We start from the raw sequence: 25963 nt of genomic DNA, 5'->3' as shown, positions 1-25963 counted from the left end.
TAATTACACTGGCTAGAAATAGAGAAATAATTACATCTTTAAGTTCACCTCCCTCTAACTGATATTTCATGGTTCTTTTGACTGTGAACATAGACAACAATCCACAGTAATAGTAACAGTACCTGTGACTCTGACACCAATGTAAATCACAGATATTTTCATATCATTATTACTGTTACAGATCTCACAAAATATTTTTATGCATATCAGTACTTTGAAATTATAGTTATCAACTTGGCATCATATCTCATAATTCAATGCGGTAATTAAAACACAATAAAGTAGAATATCATGTGCTCTCCATATTTTAACGACTAGAGCTCATGTAATTGGTTTTTCATTGTTATTCTTTGTATTTTATATCCGAGTAAGTATCTAAAGAGGTCCATGGCATAAAAAAGTTCAAGAGAATATAATAGTATCAGGAAGCTGTAGATGTCACTGAGCCTGGAATCCTAAAAACATTCCTTCTTTCCTGCTTCTCTTCAAGATTATCCATAGGAAAGGAATAGTTTCTTCAATCCTTAGAATCCTCTTCCTAAAAGCCTAGCTCCTAAATTAGAGATGGGGAAAAGGAAGTACTTAGTGTCCTGAAGCATGAGTGTTTTAGTCATTATAAACACAGCTAATAAACTCTTTCTATGCTTTTGTCCCACCAGATACCTCCTCAAACCAGATTTCATGAGACGGCCCGATAGAACATTCGATCCCTTCTCTGAAACTCCTGTCGATGGGGTTATTGCAGCCACTTGCTCAGTGCAGGTAAGTCCCCTGCTTGTCAGAGAATTGTAAAAATGTGTGTGCAGATGGTCCTGGCGAAGCCTTAAGAAATCACATTAAAATATTTAATGTCAGGTTATAAGATCCATGTGTTACTCTCAACTTTGTGATTCCCCCCTTTTTTTCTTAAGAGATACATTTTATTCACTAGTGGTACATAGTTTTATCCACTAATAATAAATAGCTAATAGTTTTATTAGCTACTTTTAGCAAAAGACACCAGATCAAAAACGTACTTGGAGCAATAGGAACTCTCATTCATTGCTGGTGGGAATGGAAAATGGTGCAGCCCCTTCGGAAGCATGCTCTTATCCTGTAATTCAGCAGTCATGCTCCTTGGTATTTACCCAAATGAATAGAAAACTTACATCCACACAAAAACCTACACAGACATGTTCATAGCAGCTTTATTCGTAATTACCAAAAATTGTACAACCAAGATGTCCTCCATTAGGTGACTGGATACATTAACTGTGGCACATCCAGAAAGTGGGATATTATTCAGTGCTGACAAGAAATGAGCTAGCAAGTCATGAAAACGCATAGAGGAAACTTACGTGCATATTACTAAGTGAAAGAAGCAAATGAAAAGACTATATATTGTATGGTTCCAACTACATGACATTCTGGAAAAGTGAAAACTATGACAGTTTCACAGATGTGCACATATGTCAAAACTGACCTTATGTACACTCTAAAACGTACAGTTTATTGTATGTCAAATTTTATCTCAAAAAACTTTCAAAAGTATGATCTATTCAATAATACAGGAAAAAAAAAACCCTGCAAAATGGCTATAGTCCTTGGGAAAGTACATGAAAAATAGTCTGTCCATGGCTTATAATAGATGGAATTTAATGGTCTTTACAAATATATACCACCGACCATTGTCAATATTGGTAAAGGATAACAGGCAACAGGCAATTTTTAGCATCACTTGTTTCTTCAGTGAGTCTCTTTCCAAGACTTATAAAAGAATTCAGTAAAGTATGGGAGGGCAGAATTTCAGAGCTCTGATGGGATCTTAGGACATATTTGAACCCATCACTTTGTTTCATAGATCTGGGCACTGAGGTGGAATTAAGCAGCTGTGGACATTATTTCTTTGTATTATAGGATTCATCATTTTTTTTTCTTCTTTCTTTTTTTTTTTTTTTAAGATTTTATTTATTTATATGAGAGAGAGAATGAGATAGAGAGCATGAGAGGGGGGAGGGTCGGAGGGAGAAGCAGACTCCCCGCCGAGCAGGGAGCCCGATGCGGGACTCGATCCCGGGACTCCAGGATCATGACCTGAGCCGAAGGCAGTCGCTTAACCAACTGAGCCACCCAGGCGCCCCTCTTCTTTCTTTTTATAGACAGTTCTCAACATCAGAACCTCTGTCTTGAGCAGTTTGGGGTTTTTTTTTTGCATAGGGTAGTTGCTCAATAATGTTTTACTTTAGTAAGGAATGAATAAATTATTTCCATAGGTAATTAAAATTTCTAAAGATGAACAGAAGATTTTCTTACTTCTGAATGAAGGGGGGGAAATTGGAGGGGGAGACGAACCATGAGAGACTACAGACTCTGAGAAACAAACTGAGGGTTCTAGAGGGAAGGGGGTTAGGGGAATGGGTTAGCCTGGTGATGGGTATTAAGGAGGGCACGTACTGCATGGAGCACTGGGTGTTATACACAAACAATGAATCATGGAACACTACATCAAAAACTAATGATGTAATGTATGGTGATTAACATAACATAATAAAAAAAAGATTTCTTACTTCTGGATTATTCATTGCTCTTGATAACTACGCAGACATGACTTCTCTCTCACCCTGTTTCTGTGTTGCTGCAGGTCATATCAGGTCAGTTTTTATCAGATAAGAAAATTGGTACATACGTAGAAGTGGATATGTACGGGTTGCCCACCGACACCATACGTAAGGAATTCCGAACTCGCATGGTGATGAACAACGGACTCAATCCAGTTTACAATGAAGAATCATTTGTTTTTCGGAAGGTAGGGCACTTTCAACGTGTGCTAACTTAGGGGCTACACTTTAGTGCATAAACTACATAGACCCTACACGATATAGGGGCAGTTATGCAACCCCAAATATCTTCTTTTTCTCTTCTTCCAATGGAAAGTTCTATAGATATCATATGATTGTGACTTCTCTCTATTCTGGTCCTTTTGGCTCTCCTTTCCTCTTCCAAGGAGCCCACCTTGTGTGTGGCAATGCTCAAGTTCCAGGTGGACAATCTCCTTAGAATGTGTCCTCACTGGTGGACATCCTCATACACTGGAGAGTTCTTTTGGCAGCAGGTGGTAACTTGCAATGCTCCCTTAGCCAAGAGATCAGGTAGGATGGTGCACCCAAAACTAAGGCCAGTGTATGTCCTTAAATAGGTCAGTTTGGATTGTCCTGTGCCTCTAGAAAGTGTGGTACCTGTTGCCACCCCTACAGTCTGTGCATCATGTGCTATTTTGGGTTTTGGGGGGGGTTCCTACTATTGTACCTTGATCCCCAGACCAATCACAGTCACACTCTGTAACGATTCAGTGTTTAATCTTGTAATCATTTTTTCCCTTTCTCTTTTGTCAGTGTAAGATGTATTGCAAAATCCATGCCTTGGTAGTGCTGTATCTAAGAAGAGCTATTTTTTCTCTCTCCCTTGCTCTGTTATCCAAACCAGAACAGCTTCTTGCTGCTTCTTTAAGCACCAGGTTTCTGGTGTTTCTGCTCCATGTATATGTCCTGCAACACAGATCATTGGCTTCTTAACAAAAATGAGGATTAGCAGTTTCAGAATAGGCTAACTGATTTACAGAAACCAGATTACAGAAGATCAGTAGTTCAATGAAACGAGCCATTGTGAGATTCAGGCTCTCCCTGTTATGTGAACACCATTATTTCCATGCAACCCCCACTGTGACTTTTTCTCCTACAGAGTGTGGTGTAAATTGCATACATAGCTGTCATGGGCCTTTTTTCTTCCCCCAGGTTTTTTATAGTTTGTTATAACTGGATCTGTTGTCAGTGTGGCCAGTGTTCCTTGGCAGAACGAATAATCCCTAGACACATTTCTAAAAATTCAGAAAGTTGACTTCAGATCTTCTTTGTTTTTGACGAGTAAGGAGACATCAAAGTTGGTTTTTACATATAGTATTACTGGCCCCAGAAACAAGATGCCAGTTCTGCATCCTTCACTGTTCTTCGGAAGTTAAATTGCTTTTCTTTGGTACCAAGTACTTTCACTTTTTATTCTCTCTTGTTTTTAATATTTTTGTTCTTTGCACTAATTCACAAGGCAAGCCCACTTTTACCACATGAGAAACAATAGAGTAAATGAAATTGGATTAATTTTAACTTGATTTCTCCTCTTCATTGTCACAAAATTGGATTAAATTATAATCTCTAGACATAGCTAGGCAACCGATCCATTGTCTAGCCTTAGATACAGTACTCAAATTAGCCAAGATGTCTTGGTTGTTCTTAGCCAATGAGAAGTCATTTCTGATTTAAAACATTGGATTTTCTTGTGTCCTGTTGCTATTTTATATCTGAATTAGGATTCTGCTGCCTGAGCTCAGATTTTATGTCCATTTATTCCTTTTGAAGATGGCAAGGGTAGATGTCTTGGGTATAAGTTAATGTTTCTAGCTGCCATTCTCACTGTATTTAATATCCCAAAAATAGAGTAAAAACTGAGGAGTGCAAGAAAAAGGGAGAATCCAAATTTCCATATACATTTTCCTTTATACACAAAGTATCTTCAAAGATACTTTCCATATTCTTAAAAACAGGCTGAGCTAGATATCAGAAGCAGCCCAGGTAGGAGGCAGACCACAGGATTCAAAGGCAAGAGCCCCGATTCCAGGCCCAGCTGTCCCGATCTCAGAGACTAAGGAAAGTCACTTGATCTCTCGGGGTCTCCTTTTGTTTGTCCATTATACGCATGGGGATGGGCAGAGATGACAAGGGTTGGACCAGTAATCTTTCACATCCCTTTCATCTAAAATTTTCAAGGAGATGATTTCCAGGAAGCCTATTCGATTGCTTTCTCAATGGCTTGAACACTGCAGCTTGGACAGTATACTTTAGGAATGCAAATCGATCATGGGCCACTTTCACCATAAAGGCACATTGAAGAACGGTGTGGATGTGGTTCAGATTCCCAGAATCAGGGCTCTTGGGAGCTGCTTTCCAAAATACCCATGAAAGGTACCATTCTTTGTTTGCAGGTAATCCTCCCTGACCTGGCAGTCTTGAGAATAGCAGTATATGATGACAACAACAGGCTGATAGGCCAGAGGATTCTTCCACTGGATGGCCTCCAAGCAGGCTATCGACACATTTCCCTTCGAAACGAGGGAAATAAACCATTATCATTGCCAACAATTTTCTGCAATATTGTTCTTAAAACATATGTGCCTGATGGATTTGGAGGTAAGTTAAACATCTGAGTACAAAAGTCCTAAATTATAGGAGTATAAAATATTTCACCAATGGTTAAAAAAAAAAGTCTATTCCTACCAGTGCTGCCAATCCTTGTAGCCTTGAAGAAATCAAGGATAGATAGTAACTTCAGATTTCCTAGGAAGAAAAGAAAGGGCAAGACTGGATTATCTTTAAGGTTCTTTCTTCTTTTAAAATACTGTAATTTTATATGGTTTATCAATGTTTACAAATATGTTTGTGAAGGATTTCCTTACACCGTCATCCAAAGAGAGAAAAGACGTAAGTAAAATGGAACCCATAGATATCATTTGGTATCCCTAAAAATTTTAAATTGAACTCAGACATCAACACGGCTGGATTTTCTTCCAAATCCACTAGCGAGTTCAATTTCACAAAAAAGTCCCAGTCATCCATCCACATAAGACTCCCTTTGGTTTTACTAAGGTAATCGATGGGAGAAATCAAAACCTGGACCAAGTCATAGGATTTTGCTTATAACCAAACATATTAACTTTTTATAACCATCAGTTAAGCCAAGAACATTAAAAGAAGATTAAGATCTTCTGTATTCTCAGTCTGTTGAACCCTAAGGAAACCGAGTGATTATGTCAAATTAACCAAGGATGCAAATTCTAACTCTCTACTCCTGCCTGGGTGACCTCGGGACAGTGACAACCTCTCACACCTTCATTCCCAGGCCTAAAAAGTGAAGATGTTCCTAGTACCTCCCTCATAGCATTCTTGTGAAGTACTCATCATTACAGTATATGACATAGCAAGGCTCAGAAATGCGTGCACACAAGTATGTGTACTATCGATACAGATATAATTTCTGTAGCATGCTGGGACACATCACAGTTTCGTTTGGGGAATTTGGGGTTATTTTGTGTGTGTTTTTTTTGTTTTTGTTTTTTTTAATAATGCTTGCATCTCTGGAGGGCAGATGTTCTCTGATCCTCAGCTTTAACAACCCGATTGCAGATTCAAGAGATGTGAACCATGAGGGTTTTTTCAGTTACCAAATCCAGAATAAAGACTCCTTCCTCCTCCTCTTCTTCTGCTTTTCATTTAAAAAGAAAGCCTATATTAGAAGCCAGAACATACTGTAGCTGATATAAAAGCATAAAAAAGAGGCTGGTGGGATGCTGTCGGGCTGGATAAGTGGATAAGAATAGAGACAGGAAAAACCTACAGTATGTCTTTAGGAGCATCAGCAGATGAATTACACCATGTTCCACATACTTGAGCTTAGAAAGTAGGCAGTGTGTGGTTGTATAAACAATTACGGTGGAAGACTTACAGGTTTTCCCTCTGCATGGGTTACTTTTCAGTATGGAACTCTCTAATTCATTCCAGGGAAGTGGGCAGTTGGAATAGAAAAGGGAAAGAAATAATTTGTCCAGTTCCTACTTTGTGTCAAGCACTCTCCGTAGAGTCTGAAAGTTGTGGAGAAGGACTATGCATGTATGTAGGTCTGTGTTGAAGAAATATCTGTATTTATAGTGCAGCCCATTCCCAGTGTCAGTATTCGTGCATGTACTGATTCAGATTAATCTCTTTGAAAATAGTCTCGCATATTTTTTTCCCTGACATGTCACCGTAGTCACTTACTTCTTATCAGAAGCCTTTAAAATTTCTGTACTATGGTATCATGGGTGGGACTCCACAGTTTACATCTTAACCTCCACTTGACATTCCAAAACTGTATATTCAGAATTTTCAGTCATTTCTTTTATGTGTGAGGAAACCAAGGGCAGATACCATGAGCATTTACTTAAGGGACTTACCTGAGGAGAACAACATAAGAATATGAGAACTGTCTTTTTCTCACTTTCTGATTTTCTTTACAGCCTCTTGACTTACACAGTGTGTTGTTCTTATTTCATCTGCGTAACTAACCTCCCACATTCAGCTCTGAACATTTATGTGCTGAGCCCGCAGAGTAGGAAATCTACAGTGTCCCTGTTCCCTAGAACATTGATAGTCTATATTGATTCCATAGGAAAAAGTTCAAAATGAAACTCCGCAGCCTTGCACGCCAGCATTTTCTAGGGGGGGGGGGGGAGTAAATTGTTGATATAGATCTCAGATTTTTATATGGCCAAAGAAAGATAATATGGATTTATTTATTCCACAAATATGTTTGGTAGGTTTTATTCTGTAAAAGGCAAAATAGGGGCACCTGTGTGGCTCAGTTGGTTAAGCATCCAAATCTTGGTTTAGGCTCAGGTCATCATCTCAGGGTCATGAGATGGAGCCCCAAGTTGGGCTCCACACTCAGCATGGAGTCTGCTCGAGATTCTTTCTCCTCCCTCTCCCTCCCCCTCTGCTCCTCCCCCTGCTCATATGCCCATGCACTTCCTCTCTCAAAAGAATACATAAAATCTTTAATTTAAAAAAAGGCAAAATAGATAGTATATGTATCAGAAAGAGATTCTTCCAGCACAAAGAACAAAAGGGTCATCCATAAATCCACCACCCAGAGAGAGCTCTGTTGCTATGTTGGTCTCTTTACTTTCAATTTCATTTCTTCTATTTTAATTAAATAGATCTTACTGTACATAGTCATTTGGACTCATTACTTCAGAGAGTTAATTTTTTTCCCACTTAATAGACAATATTTTTCCATGTCATGAAATATTTTTATAGCTGCAATCCATTTTATGTATTATCCATACTTCAGTTATTGATAAACATGGAAGTCATTTCCATTTTTTTCTTATAAAAAATATTGTGCCTAGGAACCTTAAATGTAAAGCTTTGGAAATACTCGTGATCACTTCCTGAAGATGAATTCTTTGAAGTGGAAAGAGTTGTATGTATATTTAAAGTTTTAGATACAGATTGCCAAATAACCCATCAGCAGTCTATGAGATATAACTTTTGTTAACATTTACTAATTTAATCAGTAAAAACAGTTTCTTAGTGTATTCATTTAAAATATTTTTCTCAAAGGAAAAGATGTAGTCATTACTATTTAGTACTTACTCTATGGGTAAGAGATACAAAGTTGTAAAAATCATCTACACTTATCCTCAAGAATTTTCCAACCTTGTACACACATACATGTGCATATACATAAATAAGTGTAATTTATTATATCACTGCCTACAGGGTAGTAAGCCAGGGGGTGTTGGGAGCATTGAACTAAGAAGTGATTAATCAGGGTGGGGTTGAGGGGTCCTTCAGTGGCTGTTGGGACCTTGAAAGATGAAGTCCCTCAGGGCAGAGAGGTAAACTGATTTTCTCTCCTGAAAGGGAAGCAGCCCAGGCCAAGGCCTTGATAAGAAGAGTGCTGGACTTATTTGCATATTCTGAGGAAGCTGAAACGCAGGGTATATGGGGCTAAAACTGAAAAGTTCTGGTCCATGTTTGACGATGTGTCCTGAAAAGCTGGTGTTATTTAGCAAGAGGAGTGTGCTCTTCTTGTTGAATAATTTTGGCACCTCAGGGAAATACTCACATTTTCAGGACACTAAGTAATTTGGTGAATTATATTTTCTTAGCTTTTAGGTGGGTCAGTTTGTCCAGAATCACTTCACAAGTTTATAGAAGTAAGACCTCTTATGCCTGATGAAGCTAATGAAATCTCAACTTTTATAATTCACCAAATACTTAACCTAGGAATTATGTATTTCTTTAATCAGATAGCTAAAAGCAAACAAATTTTTTTAAAGCCATGCTGTAATTTCTTGCAGCATTATTTGTATAGAAAAGATCAGAAACAACCTAAATTCCATCAGTAGAGACTGATAAAATATGGAAGGCCATTCTGTAGGAGACCATGTATTTATTAAAAATAATGACTTGGATCTCAGTGTTCAGAACAGAAAGATGACAGTGATTTATTACTAAGAGAAAAAGTAAATTGCAAAATGATCCCATAATTACTTACAAAGACCCTTAGCTATCTGTTTATACATATAAGATAGAAAAAATTCTGGTAGGCTATACACCCAAGTTTAAGAGTAGTTATCTATTTGAGAATGGGGGTGAGGGTTTAGTGGAGCTGGCCCACTGCATTGGACAGCTTCTGGGAACATCACAGAGAACACACTATCCCATATGGCAGGACTCTACTTATTACTTCTGGATCATTTAAGTAAGCATATGTAACCGCTGTAAATTTTTAAAAATTGTATTTTGCCCTATTTTTCTATAACAGCAGTGTAATATGAAAATAGCACAAAGAATGTAATATATATATGTGTGTATATATATATATATAGAATTTAGAAAAAAATAAAATTAAAGCAACCTATTATCCTGCTACCTAGATAGTTCTTGATAATATTTTTTAAAATATTTTATTTATTTGTCAGAGAAAGAGAGCATAAGAAGGGGGAGTGGCAAGCAGAGGGAGAAGCAGACTCCTTGCTGAACAAGGAGCCTGATGTGGGACTTGATCCCAGGACCTTGGGATCATTCCCTGAGCTGAAGGCAGACGCTTAATCAGTGCCCCCATTGATAACATTTTTAAATAAAAGAAAGACATGAGTGTCTTAAAACATCATAAGGTTATAAAACATAAAGCCTATCTGTGCATATGTAATAAATATGTATATGCATAAATGTACAGTCTATGTGTATATGGGTATGTATCACACGCATATATTTCCTTTTTAATTAAACCCCAAAAGATAATATAATACCCCCTGTTCTATGCTTTGCTTTGTTTACATAATATATGTTGGAGAACATTCCTGCCAATGCAAATAAGACTGAAATTATCTTTAAAGGTTATATACTAATATACTATTCCATTATATGTATATACCACTATCTCTTTATGCAGCCCTTTGGTTGGATCAGTGTGTACTCCCACCCATTATCTATGAGACTCCCTGTTCTCATTCACCATCGCCAGTTCTGGAGTCTAAAAATTTCTTTTCTTTTTTTTTTCCATAATGGTAATAAAAGTGGTATCTCATCATTTTAATTTGTGTATTTATAATTATGAGTCAGATTGAGTATATTTCATGTGTTTCTTGGTCATTTGTATTCCTTTTCCTTAAAAATACTCTCTAGTACCCTTTATGTGTTTTTCTGTTTTTTGGTTTTTGTGGGGTTTTTTTCTTAATCGGGTTGTTTCTCATTTTTTAAGTAATTGTTTAAATCAAATTTTGTTGTACTCCCAAGTCCCCTCTCTCTCTCGTATAACTTCCAAAATGGTCTCAAATACATTGCAATGTCTAGATAAATGTCCATTAAGGTAATGGTTGGGGATTCAAACACTGTCTATTTTTCTTGGCCTGCCAGAATGCTGTTTCATTGAGGTCACTTAGCAGGTACATGAGGACACTGGTTGGAGCGCCATAGCTTAGGAATAATACCTGACCACAGCAATCCTTCCATTAATTTTTTAATTTGTAACAAGCTCAAGAAAAATCCATTGGTTCTATTTTCTTTTCCCCAACTTTGCCCTTTACTTTGCTGCAGTAAACTGTCATAAGCAATTCATCATCGTAAGAAAAATCTTTTAATTCGTGCCTACTACAAAATTTCAGAATTCTGGTGCATTAGTAATTTCCCCATGATTTTCTTTAAGCATCAGCAACTCAATGTTCTACATGATTTTTAAATGTATTTTATTTATTTATTTATTTTTAAAGATTTTATTTATTTGACCGAGAGAGAGACAGCGAGAGAGGGAACACAAGCAGGGGGAGTGGGAGAGGGAGAAGCAGGCTTCCCTCTGAGCAGGGAGCCTGATGCGGGGCTCAATCCCAGGACCCTGGGATCATGACCTGAGCCGAAGGCAGATGCTTAACCACTGAGCCACCCAGGTGCCCCTAAATGTATTTTAAATCGCAGTAACGTCAGGTGGGTGGCATCATCTTATAGAAACAAGAAAAATGTTCCTAAAAGGCTTTTCCAAGTTAAGACAATTACTTAAGGAGGGCTTGGGCATTGGCAGGAGCTTTGGGTCACTTATTTATTGGGGTTCTGTGCTGTGAGGTCACCAGAGGATGAGGAATTCCTCCTGATGGAGACAATTTCGTAGATTTTCAATTGCCCCTAACTATGCTTACCTTCTTGCATATAGTGATCTTTAGAAGCCTTGAACTCCGGGCTGTCCCAGTTCCCTCCCAACATGATTTGGTTCTAAATCCAGTATTTTCCACCCTGACCCTGCTCCTCTCCTGTCACTGCCCTGTTTCCTTTCCTTGCCTTCTCAGGAGACAGAGACAGGGAATTTTAGTGCAATTGCTTCTCCTCATTGCTATAAAAATAAAATCTCCCAACACACACAAAAGAAAACACAGAACAAAGATGGCTGCTCGCCCTCCTGAGCTCTCTCCACAGATGGTTCTGTTCCTAAGCCATGTGGTGGTAAAATATCTCCGGGCCGAAGAAATGCTCTTAACTATCAGAAACTCAACTTCCACGTGAAAAAACAAATGGTGACATTTGGGGAGGGATGACTAGGAATGAATCAAAAAGACTTTAATTTCTTCAGTATTATTTTTCTACTGAACATCGAGTAAAACAGCCCTCTTGTTGACCCCCCCCCCCCCCACACACACTCCTATACGAAAGAAAAGTGCTAGGTTGGGTGCTAAGGCGACTTTTCCTTCATCAAATCCCCTGAGCCTCAGAGTACGGGGGTTGTCTGTGCTGCCTTATCTGTAGGTGCAAATGCGGAGGACATCAGCGCTTACCCATTGCCACGGCTTCATCACTGCGAACCACTGCTGCTGCTGATGGGAAGCAGTTCCCAAGCAGATGGCAATTAAATGAGCGTTAGTCTTTCTCTTATCCCACCCACTGTTGCCTTTGATGGACTTGATCATTTGTATAGCTTTTATATCACTGAGTGGTAAGGAGAACAAATAAGAGAGTCAATGCCCTGCTTCCCAAATACAGGGCTCGTCGGCATTATATGGCAGTGTCGCTCTGAGATGGGTTGCGTGAGCCGCTGGGTACTCGTTCCTTGAGCAGTGCTCATCCCTGCTTCTGTAGCTGGACATTTTGTTTTCTCTTCTGCACCTAGGCTGTCTTAATGCAAGCAAAGATGAAGCGGCCCTTTGTTTATTTGCCAACTCCTGTTTCTGCCTGCCTAGTGATTCAAGATACATCAGGGGAGCTGCGGGTGGGTGTTTCTTGTTCTCTCTGCCCAGCATCTTCACAGGGTTGCTTTCCAAACCCTCTGCGACGAGAGTGGGCTGTTCCTTACATGACATAGTCCCAGAGGAGGAACATTGTTAATTAAGATGCCATTCCTGGGCTATGATCTCAGGATCTCCTGATACAGTTTAAAGTCCTTCCATTTTGTCCTCTCCTTTGTGGATGCTAAAATGCTTTGTTCTATCAAATATTTGTTAAAAAAAAAAAATTGATTTGCATTGCAGTGGTATCCATTGTGATGGCTTCCTCTGAACTACAGAAAATGTTGGTAAGAACACCAAAAAGAAAAGCTCCAGAAAAGAGGGCAGGATGGATTATAGCGACATAACTTCAGGAGTTGCCCGGCTAGGTGAATTTAAACAGGCTCCTGATTGCATTTCTTGGGATCTGCTGTGGAGCCCGAGAAGAGGGGAACACATAAGCATTTCCCAGTCTTATTTGACCACAGGATCTTTGACCCCACCACACCTAATGTATCTTTCACATTCTAGAAATGCAGTTTGGGAAATGCTTACTCATTTGGTAGAAGCTAAAAGACCTCATCTAAAATCATAGTTACGGGATTTGTTGATTTTTATTAGCATCACTTTGCAGCCATTAGGGGAACATACATTTTTCTGCTGCCTTTACCTCCTGCTAAGATAGAAACAGTAGAGTGGAGAACAGGAGGGAACCTGAGCCAAGAGTGAGCACATGGAGCCAAGCCATCTAGGTGCCACGGTTGGTGCTCACCACCAAGGCACCCAAATTAAATGCCTTGAAAAGCAACGGTTAAACAAATAAGCGAACAAACAAAAGACAGAGATCCCTTGAAAAGCCAGCAAGTATCTGGAAGTCTGTACTGAGGAATTGCTATCTTCTTGTCAGTTTGGGGGGATGCTTAAATTGACGCTTTCAACTCTGTATAGAAATGAGGAAGGATGGGTAGGAGGGAATGAGGAAAAAAAACAAATATACATGGAAAGTCTTCACCAGGAGCAACCAGACTTTTGGAAATGGGACTAAACCTAGAAATAGATGGTATTTTTTTTTTTTAAGTACAAATAAGTAAAACTTCTGTTAAGTCCAGAAGAAATAAGCAAATGAGAAAAGGCAGACTGGTTCCTTTTTAAAAAGAAGGTTTCAGAGCCTGTGCCATGGCCTCCAGGAATCCAGGAGGTTTCAGCTCGCCCTGCGGGTTCTGTAGAAACAGAGGCTTGTGTGCATAGGTCTCTACCCTGTTAGAAGGTCAGTGTGGTCTGTCCCTAGACAACGCCTAGCACACGAGTCAATGTTGACCAGCATCTGAACTTCACTCTTGCCACAGAGAGTTGTCCTGTGGAACACAGACCTACGTGGGATATACCTAGCCACAGTGTTCCTCCAATAAAAGGGAGGATCCCCATGCAATGTCGTATTTCACCAAAGAAAGATAACAGGGTTACTTAAATATGCAAATCTTTGGCCAAGAATATGCCAGATTTATTTTCCCCCCCTGGGCTGAGGCAAAGAAAAATAACATTTTCTAATAGAGGTATACAAGCACATAGAGGTATGAGAGATTGGAGGGACAGCTTCTCATTCTCTTGTTACACATTATTTTAAATGTTATTAAAAATCGGTTTCCTTTTTTGCTATGCAGCATATTTATATAACTGTATCAGATGTGCATGCATAATGTATGCGTATAAAGCATTCTTTAAAAGTCAGGTGTCTATGGCTCTGGTCAGAGGAGAAACCAAGTTCCAACAGAAAAATTACCTAAAAGAGGCCAAGAGAGGCCTTGACTCTGTCATCCTGAGCCCTTTTGCTGAAAAATTTTGGTGGAGCTATCCCAGTTGCTGCCCTCTGCGTTGATCTATTACTCTAGCTGCAGAACGAGCACCTGCCACCACATGGCAAAATCCTGTGTCCTAGAAGTATCTGATTTATTATTCAAAAATGCCAGGAATGAAGCCCTGTTTCAAGTAACTGGCTAACCTAAGCCTTGTTCCAGGCACTTCGTCATCTCCTTTTTGTCCCATGTGACTCAGTTTGAATAAGCCTTACTTATACTTTGTGTATTTTTGTTGCCATTTGATCAAAAACACTATTATATTGAGTTATATACTAGAAAAATTTTAAAGGCATATATAACTATGGAAAAAGCATTTCATTTAAACTCAAGTAACAAGGCAAGATTTCAGGATCTGGGAACGTAATTCTCCAACAACTTCTAGAATTGTTAATATTGGTAATTGAAGATGGATTTACTAGACAGGCGCTTTAACCAACTAAGCCACGGCATCGCCTGCTTAACATGGATTTAATTAATGATATTTATCCAACTAATGGATAAATCTGCAGCATCTTATTTTGATGTATAAGTTAGGCTCTATCTACATAATCCTACAGCAAATGGCTGATAAGAACATCTTAGCCAGTTTGTCCATGTAATACAAAACAATATATGACCTAGTTTGCATATTGTTTCATGACTATATGTTACAAAATATAGTGCCTATGTTCTCAGTCAGAATTGCACAGAATCAACCCTCAAGGCTGGGGCCAAGACACTGCTGCAGGAAACAGGAAGAATACTCTGGGATTCGAGGTATTCTTTGATCAAACCATGATGGGTCCTTGAGAGGTCTCCAGGGACTGACGAATGCTCCTTGTTAACAATGAGAAAGCCTACTTTATTTGGAAGATACACCCAAGAATAGAAGATCCCTTTGCTGCCATAATTTCAAGCTGACAGATGATCCTTTCTACTCAGGGAAATTCGTGTATGTTGTCTACCCTGGATTCATTTGCCTCTGCCATTTGTAATTTCTACATATAAATTCCAACTGACCAATGTTGACCCATAGGTAGGGACATCTCTCCACTGCTCCTTCAGCAGGAAGAAGTTACTGGAGATGAGACCTCCACCCAAATGACAAAGATTTGTCATTGTCAATCTGTCAGGAGGGAATATAGAGGCCCTTTTAGGCTTTTAGGAAACAGGCTTGAGCAATAGAGTCTTGAGCAAGGCAAAAGGGCCCAGAGCTGATGCAAACAGGCTCATTAAGCAACCTACCTCAAAAGAGCCATAGGCCCTAACTAACCAATGGGCTACTCACAACCAGGCACAGTTACCAAAAAGGGGGAAATTCCATATGTTCCCATACCTCTTCACTCTGCCCTATAACTGTGACCCCTCACCACTGCCTCGTGGCAGACCGTCTCTCCTTTGCTGTCTGCAGCACCCTTGCAGTGTAGTCAATAAAATTCTATCTCCTTTAAAAACAAAACAAAACAAAACTTTTTCTTGGTTACCATTGGTAATCAAATTTGCCACAACAGAAATTGATTGAGACAACAGAAATTCATTCTCTGACAGTTCCGGAGCCTAGAAGTTTGAAATCCTAGAGTTGGCGGCTCTTGGAGAAATCCTTCCTTGCCTCTTCCTAGCTCCTGGGTGGTTCCTGGCAGTCCTCAGCATTCCTTGGCTTTTAGCTACATTATTCCATTCTCTGTCTTTGTCATCTCCTAGCCTTTTTCTCTTTATCTCTGTGTGTCCTCTCCTCATCTTATAAGGGCACCAATCATTGGATTTAGAGCCCACCCTAATCCAGTGTGATCTCAGTCTTTAATTACATATGCAAAGACTCTATTCGTAAATAAGCTCACATCCGGAGGTCCCCAGTAGTCGTGAATTTTGAAGAGCATTATTCAACTTAATATACCCTCTTAATTCTGCTATATTTTCTTTGTACTCATTCCTCCCATTAATTTTTCTTAAATAACTATTTTAAAAGCTTATTAGGAACAAATTTTGTTAGTAATGCTCATCAGGTATATAAGTTGCTATCTTATGGATCTGAATTACAAATTCACTGGTAAAAGGAAATGAACTCTTTCTATATTAACATATTTCTTGCAAAGTCATCTTTCATTAAAAAAAAAATTGAAAGGCCATCTAAATATCTAGCAGTAGAGAATAGTTCAGTACATAAACTCAATGGAACATTATTCATTCAATAAAAGTAAGTTTTAAAACTGTACAGGTATAACCTAATAATAAATGAAAAAAGGAGATTATGTAATTTTAAATAAACCATACAAAATATGTATTCATGTGGAAAAATGACACAAGCGTATACAAAAATGAAAATAGCTTGGTTCGTTTGGAAGGATTATGGGTCATTTCACACTTTAAGGTCTTGCTTTATTGGTTTTGTAATCAGCTGGAAGTGATGTAAGTGTTATCTGTGATTCCTACTGAAAGGACTACCAGTAACCACTGAAAAATGCCATATACACTCCAGGCCCTCGACCTGATTGTATATCACTAAAGAAATAAGCAAGTACTTGTTTCCTAACAAGCCAGCCATGTGGATCCTCCACTGAGATATGCCAGTGGGAACTCAAGCAAAGTGTATCCAGTGTAGGAGTGTGCAGGGAGGCCGACGCCAGGTAGGTCTTCTCCACAGAGGGCGGGGGGTTCAGTGGGCACAGTGTGAGTTTGTGGACAAGTGTAAGGAGGTGGCATCTGGGAGTCAGACACAGATGGATTAAAAGTCCTGAGCCGATCAATGAGTTTAGCACCAGGACAAGTGGGGCAATCAGGCTTTATCTTGCATGGGACCCATAGGAAATCACAGTAATTCCTCTGGAGTCTTCATACAAAAGGGAAAGTCGAGCCTATATGACACAACAAGGAAGCATTGATATTCAGAATGTGGGACATTTTATGGGATACCTGATCTCTCTCCTCAACAAATCTATGCATTATGAAAAATAAATAGTAGCAGGGACTAGTCTAGATTAAAGTAAGTTTAAGAGACTTAGTTATCAGAGACATAGTATGGGCTTTATATCTTGATTCAAACAAATAAATTGTCAATAGGGAAAATAATAAGATGGGCCATTTGTTATATTCATGGTAAGGAATTACTGCCAACTTTGTTGGATACAGTGCTGGTATGGCTGGTTCTGAAAGAAAATGCAGTTTTTTAGAGATGCATAGAAAAGTAATTAGGAATGAAATGTTATAATGTCTGGAATTTGCCCCAAATACGTCAGCAGAGAGAAGAGAGGGAAAAAAAGGGAAGGATGGCAGTAAAGGAGATGTAGTGGACTGTTTATAACTGTTAGGGCTTCAGCAATATATGGGGGGTTATTTTACCTTTCTGTCCACATCTGTGTATGCCTGAAAATGTTCATAATTTGGACTTAAATTAGGTAAATATATTCTTAGAACTTTAACTTCCAAAAAATGATTATCTGTCATTTCTCCTAAGCAAGATTTAAGAGCTAATTTGGTTACTTTCCCCACTACGAGACAAAGAGTTCTTAGGGACCTAAGTGATAACTAGATTCAAATCTTCTCATATACCCCTGGTAAGAGAAAATAAATTGATGCAACTTCTTTGGAGGGCAACTTGGCAATGCTGATACCAAAAGGACAAATACCCTTACACATCATTTTAACCTCTAGGCATTTATGCTGTGGACACAGCAAATGTCTGCTCTGAGATTTGAACATTCCAGGATCTTCACTGCAATACTCTTTATAATAGCAAAGAACTGGAAGTAATCTAAAAGTCTATCAATAAGGAACACTGTTAAAGAAATTATAGCCATTCTGAAAATGAAATATTTAAGCAGCCCTTAAAAGTAACATAGTAGGGCGCCTGGGTGGCTCAGTCGTTAAGCGTCTGCCTTCAGCTCAGGTCATGATCCCAGGGTCCTGGGATCGAGTCCCACATCGGGCTCCCTGCTCGGCAGGAGGCCTGCTTCTCCCTCTCCCACTCCCCCTGCTTGTGTTCCTGCTCTCGCTGTCTCTCTCTGTCAAATGAATAAATAAAATCTTTAAAAAATAAATAAATAAATAAGTAAAAGTAACATAGTAGATCTACATTACTGATAAAGAAGTGTCTCCAAGATATGTGAAGTTTAAAATAAAAAATAGGTGCATAAAACTGTGAACCCATTTGGAATTGTTTTGTTTCGTTTTGTTTTTAAATAAGGATACAAGAAATGGATAACAGTATATACGAGGGGTCAGATTGGCAGGAGAGGAGATTTTTACATTTTATATGAATGTTTATCATATACATGTATTTTGTATTATAAGAAAAAGATTCAACTGAGAATAATTAAAGACTAATTCGGGTGATTTTACTGGAGGAAATTGATATACATAGAGTTTTTGAAAATTGTAAATGATGTACTGTTTTAAGGTAATGAGAATAAATATTACTTCTGTAGAATTGGTAAATAATGCAAAATTACATGAGATTCTCCTGGAAAGTAATTGGAACTCTTCAAATGACATTATATAAAACATGAAAATTTTACCGTTTTTAAGTGCAAGGTGTAGCTGAGAGGATGCTGGAGAAATACTTCATTTTAACTACCATGGAACCAAAATTGGCTTTAGATATGTATTGGCCTTCTTACCTAAAAATAAGACTTAGATACTGGTGGTGTCTACTATGTTCCAAGTACTTTTTACATTTATCATCTCATTGAATACTCATCGTATCCCTTCAGAGTGGGTGGTATCAGCCCTAATTTTCAGATGAAGAAACTCAGCTGGGGACATGAATCAACCTGCTCAAAGTCACATAAGTAGTCAAGAACCCAAGGCAATTCACTTGGCTCACCCTGCCACCCTGTCATCTTTATTTGGGCAAACACCAAAGAGAAAATAGGAGAAAGTCATCTGGCCTTTGATCCTTGCCCTTACTTATTTCTTGTTTTCTGTAACTGGCTGTGCTTTCCTAACTTTGTCTTGTGTTCTAAGAGAAGGAAATTCACAGAAGATATGATATGGGTCCAGGATTATGAATTGTTCACTAGCTGAATTTTCCTGGGTGTGTACAGTAAAACAGAATCAACAGCTGCCTGACTTTTTGGGTTATTTTTCAGATATTGTGGATGCTTTATCAGATCCAAAGAAATTTCTTTCCATTACGGAAAAGAGAGCAGACCAAATGAGAGCTATGGGCATTGAAACCGTAAGTAGCAATGGTTAACTAAGGACAGCCAAGTTGAGGAAGTTCTGTGGTCAGTGATTATAAGAGCAAGACAGAGTAATAAGTTCATATAGCAAACTTGAAGAGCGTTTTTGAAATTGAATTTATCAATTCAACAAAATAGTTTCAAGGGTCTGTAAAAGTGTAGAATATTTAATAAATAAAATGGAAAACATTTAATAAATGAAATGGAAATCCATAATGCTTTTAGGAATGTTTCAGATACAGGATGCTTCTGTGATACACTAGAATACCAGCTAATCCAAGTCAGTGAATTAGTGAAATTGACATTTATGTGTCTTTGTTGCTTACCAGTCTTGCATCCAGCCTTCCTCCATTTCTGTGCACACTCGCCTTCTTTGTTCCTTTGGGTTTTTGTTTTTGTTTTTTTTAAGATTTTATTTATTTATTTGACAGAGAGAGACACAGCGAGAGAGGGAATACTAGCAGGGGGAGTGGGAGAGGGAGAAGCAGGCTTCCCGCCGAGCAGGGAGCCCGATGCGGGGTTCAATCCCAGGACCTGGAATCATGCCCTGAGCCGAAGGCAGACACTTAACGACTGAGCCACCCAGGCGCCCCTGTTCCTTTGTTTTTAAAGCTCCCTTTACCATACCCTGTTTGTAAAAGAGTGGCATCTTTTTTCCTCAGCTTCATCCTTTGCCTCAAGCCTGAGAAAAGCATGTAATCTTTTCTCCTGCTGGGCAATGATCCGTTAAGAGAGTTGTAGGGGAGATGCTGAGTGGTTCAAACTGGATTCAGTAAAATAGAGAAAGTGCCAGACAGTTGAATGCGAGATGGCATTCATGTAGGGTAATATAAACATTTCTGCTCCAGAGCGACATAGCAGATGTGCCCAGTGATACTTCTAAGAATGACAAGAAAGGAAAAGCCAACACTGCCAAAGCAAATGTGACCCCACAGAGCAGCTCCGAGCTCAGACCAACCACCACGGCGGCCCTGGGGTCTGGCGTGGAAGCCAAGAAAGGTAAAGGGGAGGGGTTTGGGCTCCTTATCTGTTCGGGCAATTTTAGACTCTTCGAAGAATCTTTTCTGAGGGTATTTAGAATTGCTAATTTTGCCAATTTTCATTGCCCCGTAAAACTCAAGAGCAGCATGTTTTCTTGTAGATTGGACAAACTGGTTAATTTCCCAGAGTATTTAACAGGGAGTCAACATTTGTCTCATCTGCTAGATCCTTGCAACTTAGGGCCCTGGGTACAATATCCATAGTTTTAGAAAATGTTTAAATTCAGGCTCCCTAATGAAAAGAACTTCATGCAGTGAACTTCACTAAGTCATCCCCACACTCTCCTGGATACCCCCACGGGCACTCATCTGGACAGGAAGTGGGCTCATGAACCAACAGAATGATCATTGTTCATATATTTCTAGATTCCCTTCTTGACAGATTGCCCCCATGAGTAGATATTTAGCATCCATGATTATGTGTAAAATTATCAGATGGACATTTGAAGCCGATTCTGTATGGTTTCCTGTAAATGAAACAAGATATTCTAAGAGGTGTCACCACAAAGAATGATGTATCCCATGTGCTAACATTCAGCTGGTATGTGGGGCCACAACCAACTTGCTCATTTAAAATTGACTTCCGAGCTTACTGGCCAGGCATTCATTCTGATTGGATGGTGCCCATCCCACACTGGGAATTAAACATTTTGAGTATCCTCCTCGATCATGAATCATTTACCAGACTCACTCTTCTTACTTTGATAAGAATTTATTTTTTCTAATGGTTGTCTACTCAGTGGGTATATTTCCTATTTATATGTGAATGCAGTGCCCTTGATGTTAGCGAATCATGTTGTTTGTAACTTACACGCACACAGTGCTGCAGCTGAAGGTAAGAAATGACAGGCTTTTCCAAACCAGGCAGCATAGTAATTTAGCAGGATACTAAGTGTGCATGGAGCTTTGTGAAACAAATTAGTAAATGAGACTGCACAGAAGTAGCCCAAATTGTAGTTTGCCTGCAGCTGTTTTTCTGTTCCTCCCTGGAGACATGAGCAAGCTCATGATACAGGCTTTGGGCATTCCATTCCAGCACTGGTCATTAGTCACTTTAGCCATTCAAACAGATAGACAGTGGAAAATGGGAGAGTTTTTGTGTAAAGTTCTTGTTTTGTTTAAAGTGTCACGCCCACTAGTACATAAAGACATTAGTAATTACGGTGACTTAAGTGGCCTGAAAAATGGCAGTGTGACCAGCTTACAGAAGACAGAAGTGATCCTAGTTCTAGAAGGGAACGTGTTTGTGTTTAGAACGGTCTCGCCCCTGGTTCCAAATAAAATTGCATTGGGGGGAGCCAAGAGGCTCTCGTTTCTGGTCCAGTCTCCTCAACAGACACCCTAAGAGAGAGGGTCTACACACTGTTTCCTTTTGGCCTTTTATTCAGGAAAATTGGAAGCCTACTCTAAGTGACAGTACCAAGTTCTATGAGAAATGCCTTTACACCTCCAGGGACCTCATGTGGCTAGAAGGGTAATGTAGGACAGGCTCCCACACGACAGCCCGGCTGGCAGTGGTCAATGAGAGCTAACCCCTAAGGAACAGGAGGGGAGAGGGCATCGCTTCCAGCAAGTGTCCCAGAGAAGACTTCTGGATGAGATCCCAATTGGGATCTGGGCCTTGAAACATAGGTCTGACTTGAATAGGAAGGAATGAAATGGATTCTTCTCATGGATACTGAATCACCCTGTTGGATGCTTGGGAATGCCTCCATGGGAAAACCATGAGCCAGATGCTGAAGTTCATGGAGCAGATGAATGTACAATTTAGAAGGACACTTGTGGAGGTAACCAGGCTCAGCAGAACCTGGTCTAAGTGAGGGGCCTATTCTTTTGCATGGTAGCTTTTAGGAGAATAGCAGAGAAGTGCAAGAAGGAAGTTTATAGGTGTTCTTCCCACTCCTGTCTATGAACAGGGGAGTCAGGGGTCAAGGGAGTCAGGAAATTACTCCAGTGGCCTTTATGGGAAGAGGTGTCATTTGAGAAAGCAAGCTTCTTTCTAGAGAACGGTCTTAATTTGGGTCATCCCAAAGCAGACCCTGAGACAAGGTTTCAAATGCAAGTAGTTTATTGGCGGGGGGGGGGGGGGGGGTACAACGGACACAAGTAGGGGCTTGGGGAAGGGACACAAAGAAGAGAAGGTAGCCAGTAATCAGAGTGTTCCAAGTTCCAGTGAGGCACCTGGAGCTCAGTGCTCCTGGGAACACCCTGAGGGCTGGTGTTGGACACACATCTCAGAGGCAGAGGAACTTATACTTCAACTACAGTCAGTCTTTTGTTGAGAGCCCCTGGAGGAGGGATAAATTCCCCCCCCAATGATTCTAAATGGACAGAAGGGTGGTAAAGCACGTTTTGGAGGGAGAGTCCTCAGGTAAGGAAATGCAGGTGCTGGCCATTGGAAGTCAGTAGAGTGGGCTGATGTAGAGAAAGCAAGGTGAATGGGTAGAGCCGGGCAGTACTTGCTGCCCACATCTGTGGAGGTGAGAAAGTTCTAACTGGTTTCTCTCGGACATGCAACCCAACACCAGTATCTGCACGAATGCTGCTTGATTTTCTTTTTAAGAATAAGGAATTAAGAAAATGAAACTCTGAGTTGGCCTCCGAATGATGGCTTGAGAGCAAACAAGTTCTTTTTGAGCTTTGTTGATAAGAACAAAAACTTTTACATAGTGAAACTTCAATTAGCTACAATCTTTGGAGCCCAAAGTGTCGTGCTTAACCCTTCCCTTAACCAGGGAAGCTTGTAGAACTGCACTGGCCAGTGGAGTAGCCACATGTGGCTATGTAAATTTCAATGTTAAAATTAACTCTTGAACTCTTGAGTTGCACTCTCCACAGCTCAGTTGCCCAGAGCCATGCATAGCTAGCCGCTCTCTGTTGGACAGCTCCCACATAGAACATTACCACAGTTGCCGAAAGTTCTGTTAGACACCCTTCTGTAGGCCCACAGAGGGAACTGAGCACATACCAAGTCCTGTTCTGCAGAGTGTAGGTGTTCCCTAGCTACATCATTTATAGGAATGAAAATTTTTATAAGTTATTTCTGTCTTTCTCAAAAAATGTATAACCAAGTTCATGTGTTCATAGATTCCTGTTAATCAAGATGTACTTTAACCAAGACCAAAAGAGAAGTCTCATTGGACTAGATTAAGTCTTAATATCTGCTAGCTCTCTGGGGGGATCTCGCATGCACCACAGTCCTCTGTTCATTTTATAGATGAGGATTCACATCTCTGCCCGACAATGCCCCTCATTCTTGCAGTAAAGCAGGGAGCTGGCTTGTGATGTCAGATTTGAGAGAGAGAGAACAGCCCCAGGTTCTCTGGACACCCCTATCATAAATGGTATATAGATCACAGGGCTCATTTCTCTTAGCCCTCACTCCCTTTCCCACCTCCCCACCCTCACACTGGCTGTGCACATCCTCTTAAAATGAACAGAACTGAAAAACAAGAGCCTGGGACTCGAGGCCTGTCTTTCTTGAATATCTCACGCCTAGCTTTTGGGAGTCTAATGGAAATCAGTTATAGCACAGAGCACACATTCATCCTGTTTGTCTAAGATGAAAATCTGCAGTCAAACAGAAAATGTTTGGGGATTCTCCTGCAACTCTGGTTGCCATGACGACACCTGGCCTAGCATCACTCCAGTAGCAGGATAATTGAGTATGTGACTCCGGGTCCTCCTGACAGCATCCTGTTAACGGTTTGATTCCAGGATTTCCTGTATGTTGAAGGCATGGCTGTGCTCAATAGCCTATTGCTTAAAAATTACATTTGGTGAAAGCAGCTGGGAAGAAAAAAAAAGTTTTATTCTTTGATGACAATGAAGAGGGAGGTAGTTGACTGGTATGCTATGCCCTGAAATACAAAGATAAAAGTAACGTTAACAGATGCTGTGGTGCCTGATCAGATCTCCTTTGTGGGGTTGGCACCCCCCTTTGGCTGATTGTAAATCACAACTGCCACTTTCTCAGAGGATTGCCCTCAGACTGTGGGAGTTCCCTTGCCTGGAAATGCCTAGAAGGTTTTGTACAACCTCTGAAGCCATCGGCTGACTATTCTGGGGTTACAAAAGCCCAGTCTCCTTACCTCAAGGTGGAGCAACTTTTGGATGGCCATTTATGCTAGTGAACTCCCTGAAGGGTCCGGGTGGATTTCAGCTAGAAATGCACCCTGTCTTCTTCCTCTGCCCTATTCTGCTTCTCTCACTCCCTAGAGGTTTCTCCTGAGAGCCTTCCCTCAGTAAGTCATATGCGCACACAACTCCAGCTCAGGTTCTACTTGTAAGGAACTTGACTTGAGACAATAAGCCTGCCAAGTAAGTGTCTAGTTAATTGCTTTGTAATAAGAAATTAAGATGCTTATATCTAGAACATTACATGTAAAGCTGCTTCAAAGTCTTTAGATGAGATTTCAAAATGGTGAATTTTGTATTATCTGCTATTCTCTCTAATTTTTAATACAGTGATTTAATATTTTTTAAGGTATCGAACTTATCCCTCAAGTAAGGATAGAAGATTTAAAGCAGATGAAGGTAAAATTGCTCAATCTTTTTTTTTTTTTTAAAGATTTTATTTATTTATTTGAAAGAGAGACACACAGTGAAAGAGGGAACACAAGCAGGGGGAGAGGGAGAGGGAGAAGCAGGCTTCCCGCCGAGCAGGGAGCCCGACGCGGGGCTCGATCCCAGGACCCTGGGATCATGACCTGAGCCGAAGGCAGACGCTTAACCGACTGAGCCATCCAGGCGCCCCACATTGCCCAATCATTTTGCAAGCACTCTTATATGACACATATTGGTGACACCAATATATTTTTGTTTCTCACCAGATGTATTCATCGTGGCTACAAAACACTGATTTGGGACCCTCTTTGTTTCTCCCACAGGCTTACCTGAAGCATTTAAAGAAACAACAGAAGGAACTAAATTCTTTAAAGAAGAAACATGCAAAGGTATGATGTGTTGAGTGTGCTTACATAGGTATGTGTGTATGATTTTGTTTGCTTGTTTGTTTTCTACTTTTAGCTCTCTAATGAAAAGCTGTTATTCTGTGTAATGGACCAGTGGATTCCTCACAGGCAAAAACATGGCTTAGAAACTGACACCAGCCAACTGGACAGTAGTACCTTCATTTTCACTGATTGGAAAATGACATTTAAAAACAGAATCCATTTGGGATTGGCTGTCACTGATTTGTAATCTGCATTTCTAACAGTTCTTTCAAAAGATAACAAAGCCTCGCCCATTTAAAAATAGTTTAATAATCGGACTTTATCTAAAAATAAATAGGCCATAGCCAGACTCTTGAAGACCAGCTCATAGTCTCAGTTAGCCTGGAGGCACCTCCATCCCCTGGGTTGCAAGTCCTTTACCACACACAGTGCATGGAGGGAGGTACTAGCCAGCTCTGAACTTCTTACCCATGGCTCCTGGAGAGAGGGTTCTTCTCACTTTCCCCATTATGTAAACTCTGCCCAGTGTCCTACTTCTGAAATAGAGTTGTTTTTCCTTTTTGCCCATAAAAAGAGGTTTTTTTTGACAGTGATCATGAGAAATTATAAGAGCTGGTTGGCCTCAGGAGTTCTAGTGTGG

General features: G+C 40.0%; 1 protein-coding gene across 8 annotated transcripts in view; it reads left to right on the top strand.

The window, feature by feature from the left end:
- PLCB4 (phospholipase C beta 4) overlaps window positions 1-25963 on the top strand; it is a 410588-nt gene that overhangs the window by 356264 nt on the left and 28361 nt on the right. For all 8 annotated transcript variants that reach the window (XM_035005855.1, XM_035005853.1, XM_035005852.1 and 5 more), the window contains 7 exons: window positions 660-762; window positions 2621-2785; window positions 5012-5216; window positions 19236-19324; window positions 20177-20327; window positions 24855-24904; window positions 25258-25323. In XM_035005855.1, coding sequence (XP_034861746.1) covers window positions 660-762; window positions 2621-2785; window positions 5012-5216; window positions 19236-19324; window positions 20177-20327; window positions 24855-24904; window positions 25258-25323 — 829 coding nt within the window. The remainder of the gene's footprint in view (window positions 1-659; window positions 763-2620; window positions 2786-5011; window positions 5217-19235; window positions 19325-20176; window positions 20328-24854; window positions 24905-25257; window positions 25324-25963) is intronic.

This window comes from Mirounga leonina, unplaced genomic scaffold (assembly GCF_011800145.1).
Source record: "Mirounga leonina isolate KUSES-001 unplaced genomic scaffold, KU_Mleo_1.0 Mir_150, whole genome shotgun sequence".
In the NCBI taxonomy this organism is placed as follows: Eukaryota; Metazoa; Chordata; class Mammalia; order Carnivora; family Phocidae; genus Mirounga; species Mirounga leonina.
This window is presented reverse-complemented; position numbering and strand designations above follow the sequence as displayed.